At 50.9% G+C, this 9,655-nt stretch overlaps 1 protein-coding gene across 8 annotated transcripts in view; it reads right to left on the reverse strand.

The window, feature by feature from the left end:
* Nucleotides 1-5,625, reverse strand: part of MAST3 (microtubule associated serine/threonine kinase 3) — a 36,097-nt gene extending 30,472 nt beyond the window's left edge. For 4 of the 8 annotated variants that reach the window (XM_074337889.2, XM_074337888.2, XM_019736809.3 and 1 more), the window contains exons 1-2: nt 5,522-5,625; nt 29-60 (exon numbers count right to left, since the gene is read on the reverse strand). In XM_074337889.2, the coding sequence (XP_074193990.2) occupies nt 29-60; nt 5,522-5,560 (71 nt within the window). In that variant the 5' untranslated portion in view covers nt 5,561-5,625. The remainder of the gene's footprint in view (nt 1-28; nt 61-5,521) is intronic. The other 4 variants (XM_074337886.2, XM_074337884.2, XM_074337893.2 and 1 more) reach the window with 1 other exon arrangement.
* Between the last annotated feature and the right edge of the window lie 4,030 nt (nt 5,626-9,655).

The raw sequence follows: 9,655 nt of genomic DNA on the forward strand, positions 1-9,655 counted from the left end.
CCAGCCCACCAGCCCCAGGTGAACTCACCCACGACCACGGCGCGGCAGGCTCAGCTCTTTCTGAAATGAGATGAAAACAAGGGTCATTTCCAGGGAGACAAATCCTTCTCATCCCTGGCCCTCCACCCACCTCACCTCCATATCGGCCCCATGCTCACCCTGCTCCAACAGATGCCTTCTGTCCGCTTGCCCCACACACTAGGCTCAGCTCTGCCTCAGGATCTTTGCACCAGTTGTGTTCTCTGCCAGGCCCACCCTCCTTCTCCTCTGGTGCTAGTTAATTGCAGCTCATCCCTCAGGTCTCAGCTCAAGCAGCCCTTCTTCCTGGAAGCCCTCCCAGACTCCCAATCTATCTCCCTGCCCAGCTTATAACCTACTTGCATTAAAAATAACTTCATTATTTAAAACAACAAATTAGTTATATGTATAAAGAAGCATGTCAATAGTGGCTAAATACTAATAATCTGTTGAGGAAAGAGAGATTCCTGAGTCAACCTCACTCTGCCCCTTCCAGATCTGAAAGCCATTCCCCCCTCATCCTCCACAGAGCCTATGCAGGTTTAGGTTCTGGGCACTGGTGGGGAGAGTGACTAGTGACTCCCTATTGAAGACCCTTTCAGAGCTCAGCAAGCTGACCTGCCCAAACCTGGGTGCCCTTGCATGCAAGTCAAAAAAGCTCTGTGCGTGGGGTCCACTATGACCCCAGAGTCCACCCTCAAATGTGGCTCACCCAAGAGGGATTTTAAATTCTCAAAAGGCTGTGTAGCACAAGTTTAGAATCTGTGGACACTCAGACTTGGGTCCAGATCTATTATCTGTTCCTTCCTGGCTATGGGACGTTGAGCAAGTGACTTGAACTCCGTCTGCTTATGTTCTCTGGTCTGTACTTTGGAGATCAGGAGGTTTTCCACGGTAATAATGATCAGCCATTATTATTATTGTTGTTATTGTTGCGCTCAGCAAGGGCCTCCGCGGACTATCAGAACACCTGGCAAATTTTACATTTACTGAGTCGCCTACTGCGCTCCAGGAGCAAGGTCCGTTTTTCGCAGGCGGGGAAACTGAGGTTCGGAGAGAAGCCGATCGCTAACGCCTCCTGGCGGGGAGAAGGCTGAGAATCCAAATTTCTGGACACCCGCCCCCTAACACACACACACACACACACACACACACACACACACACACACACACACGCGTGCGCGCCCGCAGAGGCGGTCGCGTGGAGGACACACGACTATTTTTATCTAGGTGGGCTCCGGGCTGCCCACATCCAGAGCCGGGCGTTTGCCATGGTAACCAGTGACATCACCAGCCCCCGCAGCCAATTGGAGGGGGCCGGAAGTTGCCGGGCGCGGGACAACCCCAAGGGAAAGGTTGGCAGGGTAGTCCGTAGGGGGAGAAGAGAGTCTGTTGGGGTGCGGTGTCACCCCCAGGATACCCCAGCTACCTTGAGCTCAGGAAACTGAGCCATTAAAGGTGGGAGAAGGTTGACCTGTCACCCTGAGGTCTTCCTCTGCTTAAATACATCTGGGAACAGAGAACTCACTACTATTCAGGGCAAGCGGTCATACAGCCAGCAATCACCACCATCTCCATTAGGGTCTCCTTCTGCCCCCTCCAACTGAAATGGGATCTTATGCCAGCTCCCCACTCCCAACTTCTACTAACCGGAGAAACAGGGAGGAGCTGGGTTCTGAACCAAGGGTACCAGCTGCACACACCCGCTTCCCCATCCCAGCCATTTTCTTCCAAAGCCCCGAGAATACTGGATTCCCAGTCCGGCTACCCCCAATCTGGTCTGTGTGACCCCTGCCAAGCGACTTCACCCCTCTGTGCCTCAGTTTCCTTATTTGGCAAATGGCCCAGTTACATAGGGTCCTGGGAGGAATCAAGGAGCAAGCTCAGGGGCAGCTTCTGTAAATCAGAGCCACAACAATAATTCTGTGAGGTTAATAATAACCACCAATTTAACCACAAATATTAACTTGCTTCCAAAATACAAAATGACGTAAAGTGGCAGAGAGAGATGAGGGAAGATGGGCCGTGCCCTCGCCTCCTTCTTGCAAAGGGTCTGTGTAAGACCAGGCCTACATGGAACTCTCCCGGCACCGCCCCCGGACTCTGTGCTCCCTGCACCATCTGCTTCTACCCTCAGGCCCCTCTTTGCTGGCTGTTCCCCAGAGAATGGCTCCCACCTAGGCGAGCGTAGGAGGGGACCCTGATCCCCTAGAACCGCCCTTTAAAGATAATATTTACAGCATCCTCTTTGATGCTTTGCTGGGTTTGGCAATGATGCCTCCCCACCAGAAGCCTCAGCTGCACCTTGAGGAACCCCCAGTCTGGAGGAGACAGAGCAGGGCATAATTCCCATACTGAGTCATTAGAGGGGACCCAGAGGGAAAGAAGGGGCTGGAAAAGGGCATCAGGCTGGGCCAGCAGGCCAATGGGAAACAGTTGGTTGGAGATGGGACTCAGCCCAGTGGGCACCAAGCCCCCTGGAAATTTCTCAGCTGGGGCAAATTGGGAGACATGTCAACAGGCACCATATGGCACAAGCTCAAGGGTTACTGGTGGAGAATAAGTGGAACTGGGCCATAAGGAAGCAGGTTGGACCTTCCAGGGAGTCTCGTTAGCAGCAACAGAGACAAAGTCCAGACACAGGTTCTTGCCACCTTCTGTACCCCAGATGCTCTGGTGTTTTAAAATTCTGTGGTTTCCAAGTGGGAAGTGATGAAAATAATGATAAAATAATAGTAATAGTCGTGGTTAATAATAAAAGCTCATGTTAACTGGCTCCTATAAATGCTACACAGAAGACGGAGCTTAACCCAAACCAGGAAGGACCAGTCTCACCTCTTTCCCTGACCCACAGCCAATCCAAACTGGTGGCCCACAAACTGGTGGCTGGCAAACTGGTGACCAGTGGGCCAGGCCAGTCCTGTTTACCACCTCCCAGCCCACAGCCAATCGCATGCCATACATTGCCACAATCAGATTGGCCAGGATATTATTGTGTGGGCTGGGCAATCAGCACCTGACTTGAGTCCCCTAGCTTCCCCAAGATTTTATGAATTGACTCTTTGGCCTTTGGCAAAGATCAACCTCCAGGACATCTGATTGGCTCTGATCAGCAGGCTGCTACCTGATTGGCTGGGGTGTTCCCAGCACGATTAACTGGTACCCCAGGCCGCCGGCCCTGCCCCGGCCCCGCCCCGGCCCCGCCCCAGGTAAGGGAGTCTGTGGCTGATGCCCCAAACTGAGGCCCTTAAAATCTTTGCACCCTCAGGTGCCAGACTGGTTAGAATTCCAACTCTCTGACTTCCAGGCTGTTACTTACCCTCTTGAGCCTCAGTTTCCCCTCTGAAAAAATCAGGTTAGTAACAGCACTGATCTCTCGATCTCTTAGGAGAATTAAACGAATGTACAGTGCTTAACATGTGTGGGGCCCGTTAATGTGAGCAGTTATTTCTAATTCTACTATTATTTCATTATTATTTCCATTGTCTCCTATTCGATCTTTTGCTCCAGGTGTCACCCTGGCTTCTGGTTCCCCCTTTGGCCCCCCACCATCTCCAGAGGAGTCTTTCAAGATCTCAGACCTGGGCATTCCTCCCTTACTCCAGCACCTTCCATAGCTCCCAATCACTCCAGGGAGGTATAACCTCTTCAAAATCGGTGTTGAAGGCATTGGAAACAGTCCCCTCTCACACACTCAGCTCTAGCACTAAGAAATGGCTTCTAGTTTCCTCATAAAACACATATAGTTTCATGTCTCTGGGCCTTTTTGCACATGCTGTGCTTTCACGCATGTGGGCTATCCCTCCTCATCCCTCCACCTCCCTGGATGGCGGCCTGTCAGGGCAGTGTTGCTCTGGAAGGAAAGCAAAACGTGCCTGGATTCAAATCCCGGTTCTATCACCTACACGCTGTGACACCTGGACAGTGGCTATGCTGCTCTGAGACTCAGTTTCCCGTTTTGTAACATGGGCATCATCAGGGAATGGGTGCCTTCTTCCCCTGGAACAGATCCCCACTTCTGACATCAGCAGCGCCCCCACTCGCCTACCCAAAGGCGGTTTCTCTATTTTAAGAGGCCGCGGGCGAGGCGGCTGGAGTCTTAACAGGGCTTCAGGCGGGGTCTGTCCCTTCACAACACCCCACGGCTCACCAGCCCTGCCCCATCCCCTCCTTTAGGCTCCCCTTCCGCCTCCATCCCCAGGCTCCCCTTCCGCCCCCATCCCCTGCCACGCTCTCAGGCATCTCTGCCCTGCAGCTCTGCTGGAGCCCTCCCTGAATGCCCCCAACACCACACACACACACACACACACACACACACACACACACACACACACTCCCATCACCTTTGGCAGAGTTCGCAGTTCCACAGCAGCCAGGGTTCAAGACCCGTCTTCCCCGTCTCTGGCCAGCCTCAGCACCCTCTTCCCTCGGTCCTTTCTAGGTTCTAATTGCCCTCAGCCTCTTTCATTTCTCCAAATACCTACCCCCTGCCCACCACCAGCCGCTGCCTCCTCTTCCCCAAGGCTTGGTTCCCTCGCACTCTCCAGGTGTGCCTGAGCTTCCCTCTGAGCTGACCACTGGGAGGTCTAGAAGGAGGGCTCAAGTGGGTGGGGAACACCCCGCTGCCTCTGCAGAGCCAGGCACACAGCTGGCACTCAATAAATGTTTATTGGGTCAATGACAAATTCCAGGTTTCCCAACTGCAACCTGGTGGCTTCGTGAGGGTGTGGTCTCAGCCCCAGAGGGAAATGGCTAGATCCTCTTAATTACCAGAGTGGTCAAAGGAGTTACAGTCGGGGGTCACAAGGCCCCTGCATGGGTTGGAACGTCGACCTCTGCGCAGCTTCCTGAACACCAGCCAGAGTTAGAAAAGGGGCGCCCTAAGAGCGCATGGTGAAACTGAGGCCCGGGGAAGCAAAGGTGCCTCCAGCCGCCCGCCTCCCACATAGGCAGTGACCAGTGGCAGGTGCCCTGAGACAGCTAGTTAAAGACACTGGGTTAAATCCCCGCTGGGCGACCTCGGTTTAGTGACTTTCCCGGACCAGTTCCCTCATCTGACAAATGGGCGCCTGGACAGCCCCAACCTCCCCGGCTCGCTTTAGGGATGAGCTGAGGCAGGGGCGCAGTGGTGCAGCGAAGGCACGAGGCAGATTTTACTACCCATTAATTAATATTAGTGTATCACTCTAATGGGATTAATACATATGGTGAACATATGGTGAGCGCTCAAGGGCTGCTCATATTATGATTAGAGCAGCTGGTAGGGAAGGTGAAACCCTCAGCCTCTTTCTCTCACGCTAGCGCTTGCAGCCTCAGTGTCCCCATATGTCAAACGGGGCATACCTCCTTCCCACCAGAAGAAAAGCACTTTGAGAAGCGGTTGGGCAATAGGGAGCGCCCGAAGAGCGCCCGCCCCTCTGCTTCAGTTTCCCCTGGCACACCGAGGCCCCGCCCCCCACCCTCAGGCCAGGTCAACTATGCTGCGCCCTTGCAGGGGCCTCACCTGGAGCCCGCGGCGCCGCAGGAGGCTCGGCTCGTCCATGGCCCGCTATTCCTTGCCGCCGGCCCTGCCCCGGCCCCGCCCCGGCCCCGCCCCAGCATGCCAGGCACCACCATTGGCCAATCCAGTCAGCTGATGCGACCTGACCCGCCCCTCCCGGGAGCCCTCCTGGAAGGCCCCGCCCCAATTGGGCGATCCAGCCCCGCCCTTCCAGGCCCCGCCCCAACCCCTCCGAAGCCTAGAAGTAAACATTTTTAAATGAATCCTCTAAGAAGGAAGGGAGCATTATCATCCCCATTTTGCAGATGAAGGAACTGAGGCTCAGAGAGGTTAATTTATATGTCCAGGACACACAACAAGGCCGGTTCTCGGGTGAAGTGAGTGAGGGACGCACTTTCGTGAAAAATTTAAGTGCCCCCGACCAAACTCAGTAATCAAGATAAATAACACTTTAACACAATAGTTTTAAAAATCAAAACTAATGCAAGAATGCATGATCTACTAAACATAAACATTTTAAATAAAGACAGGACCCTGCCTCACTTGCTTTACCCTAATCCTGAGCCCAGACCCAGTAAAATGTTACGTATTTATATAAGAACAAGCAACCACTGTAGTTGCCAGTTTCTTTTTCGAGGATGGCTGCCTTTGCTGAGTGCCAATTGTGTATCTGGCTAAGTGCCTCATGAGGACCACCTTCCATAGGTATCTGATGATAATCGTTCAGCCCCACTTTGCAGAAGGGAAACTGAGGCTGGGAGAAGCCCAAAGTCCCAAGCTGGCACCCACATTCTCTTTCGCTGGGACTCCCACTATCTCTGCAGCTGCAGATTCCTTCAGCTACACCATTGTTGGACCTGGAGGTTAGAGCATGCTGTCAGGCTGGAGGGGTCCCTAGGGAAAGTCATCCCTCCAATTGCCTGTGAGGTCCTGTAGTTCCCACCAAGTTACTGTGACCAGATTGAGCACAAGAGTGCCAGGTAAAACTTGTTTTTCTCATAAACATTTTTAAATTGACATAAAATTCACATACATAAAATTCTTTTAAAGTGTACAGTTCAGTGGTTTTTAGCATATTCACAGAGTTGCGCAACCATCATCACTAATTCCAGAACATTTTCATCATCCCCAAAAGAAACTCTGTACCCATGAGCAGTCACTTCCCATTTCCCCTCCCTCAACCCCTGGCAACCACCAATCTGCTTTCTGTCTCTATGGATTTGCCTGATCTGGACATTTCATATAAATGGGATCATAGAACATGTGACCTTTTGTGTCTGGCTCCTTTTACTTAGCATAATGTTTTCAAGAGTCATCTGCATTGTAGTAAGTGCCAGCACTTCATTCCTTTTTATCGCCAAATAATATTCCTGTATAGAGGTACCACTTCTTTATGCATTCATCTGTTAATGGACATTTGGGTTGTTTCCACTTTTTGGCTGTTGTGACTAGTTTGGCTGTTTTGGCTGCTATAAACATTCATATACAAGTTGTAGTGGGTATATTGCTTTCCATTCTCCTGGGCATATACCTAGGAGTGAATTCCTGGGTTGTGTGGTAACTCTATTTTTTTTTAACTTTTTCAAGAACAACCAGTGTGTTTTCCAAAACAGCCTCTGTTATGGGCTGAATTGTGTTCCCCCAAAATTCATATGTTGAAATCCTCATCCAAAGGACCTCAGAATGTGACTGTATTTGGAGACAGGAACTTTAAAGAGGTAATCAAAGTAAAATGAGGTCATGCGGGTGTATCCTAATCCAACATGACTGGTGTCTTTATAAGAAGAGGATATTAGGATACAGACATGCACAGAGGGACGACCATATAAAGACACAGGGAGAAGACAGATGTCTACAAGCCACGGAGAGAGACTCCAGACGAAAACAGACCTGCCAACACCTTGATCTTGGACTTCCAGCCTTCAGAACTATAAGAAAATAAATCTCTTTGTTGAAGCGACTTAGTCTTTGAAACTTTGTTATGTCAGCCCTAGCTAGCTAATACAGCCACCAGTTAAATTTAATTTTAGATAAACAATGAATAATTTTTCTGTATATGTCCTGTGCAATACTTGGGAAACAGTTGTGCTAAAAATGTACGTGTTATTTATCTGAATTTCTAACTTAACTAGGTATCCTGTGTTTTATCTGGTGACTCTACACTAACCGGACTTCAGATTGTGGCTTGCATACTCCAGGTGATGGGAAGCTCTATAATGACCAAATATTCTGTCTCTGGCTAGTTCTGCCTAAAAGGTTTCCTGTAGTCCAGACTGGGGTGGACATGTGACCTAGAGATTTTATTCATCTCAGCCACCGTGATTGGTTCAAGGTGAACATGTGACTCAAGCTCAGCCAATCAGAGTCTTCCCTGGGACTTTGGCTGGAATCTGGGGAAAAGAGAGGTTCTCTGTATCAGAGGTAGTTGGGCTGGGCAAATGGAGAGCTACTGAAAGGGGAGTAACTAGAGAGGTCTCAAATGCCTCTGCTTCATCTGGAGACTTCCTTCCAAAATGATCCCTTCAATGGGCAACAGGGAGCACTATTGACTGACTGAATGACTGAATGAATGCAATTTTTCCATGGTGGATCCTTCAAAATCCTATGGATCCTTCAAAATCCACTTCATATTCTCTTTGAGAAGCATCAGAAAACTTTTATTGAAGGAATAAATAGGTTTCTTTCTTGTGAACTTCTACACATTTATCAAAACTCTCCTCAGATGTCTCCATAAGGGGCATAAAGGAGTGTGATTGTTGAAAGAATGAATGAATTTTTTCCTTGGTAACCTATGTATTCTTTAAAATGTCCTAAAATGATTCTCTGCAGGCATCAGAAAGTCCTGGTTGAATGAATAAAATATGTTCTTACTATTAATGTTTGTTAAATAAACGAATAGATTTTCTCCTTGCAAACTCTTACTCATCCTTTAACATCCTCCTCAGATGTTCCTCAGGACCACCAGGGTTTCTTGCCCACACAGAGATAAGTAAGCTTAGCCCTCAGACTGAAGTTCCCTCTCCTGGGGAAGAAAACGGAGGCGGAGGGGGTGGGGAAGTTCTGTGGTTCCTCCTGTCACCATTTCCGATTTCCGATTTCCAGAGGGGGGGGGGCCCTGTAACCCGATCCTTCCTGACTCCCCCTCCCCCCAGTTTGTTGGGCATCTGAAAATGGGGCAGCTCTGAGGGTGTATCCCGGCTGTGCTTCTAGGTCAGCTGGGAGGAGCCAAAAAGGGCCCCAGCGGGGCTTCCTGGCATAGGCAGCAGGCGGGGCAAGGGAGGTCGGTGTGCAAAGACTTTGCACAGGGTAGGTCCGCTGCAGGATGAACCTCAGGGTGAGCCTTGGACTATGATTTTGATAAGAGTAGAAACACCACCTCATGTGTGGCTGGGGTCCTGCCCACACACCCACCACAGCTCCCCCGTGCCCTTGGATGAAAGCCCAGCCCTTCACCTGGCACTCAAGGCTCTGACCCACCTCACCACCTTCATCTTGCTCTCAGAGCCCAAGCTCTGCCATGTTCATCTTGGTGTTCTCCAAAGCATGTTCCCTGACTTTTGCCTCTGCTGTGCCTTCCGACAGGAAAGCCTTGTAATTCCATAAATCAAAAGCTCCTTTCTCTGGGCAACCCTCCCTGCTGCCCTTTGGAACACCCCCAGACTCTGCCCTTCCCTGCACCCAACCCTGACCTCAAGGAGACGGGGGCATCTATGTCTAGCTCAGGGAGACACCCCCCTACCTCTCTCCCTCCTTCAGTGTTTTTCCAGCAGCTGCTCTGATGTTGGGGGGGATGGGAAAGAGGTGTGACAAGAGCAGAGGCCACTGAGGGGGGCTCCCAAAACAGTGACTATCAGACTGGCTCTCTAGTGGCAGCATCCACAATGTCCTTATCCTCACTACAGCTCATTGTGCAGCTAGGGAAGCTGAAGCCTGGCCTCCCAACCCAACCTTTGTGAGGTGGGAGGTGGGGGGTAGTCCTGGGGCAGGGGCCTTATTCCTGAAGAGGCAAATCATGGCCCTACTGGAGGGCTGTCTCAGGGTTTGAATTCATCTCATCTCCAGCCCAGGCCTCAAGTGGTCAAGGCGCCTCTGGGCTCAGTTTCACCATCTGTGAAATGGGGCACATGATAGAATCTC

This window comes from Rhinolophus sinicus, chromosome 15, assembly GCF_057876585.1.
Source record: "Rhinolophus sinicus isolate RSI-liver-muscle chromosome 15, RSI-T2T, whole genome shotgun sequence".
Classification (NCBI taxonomy): domain Eukaryota; kingdom Metazoa; phylum Chordata; class Mammalia; order Chiroptera; family Rhinolophidae; genus Rhinolophus; species Rhinolophus sinicus.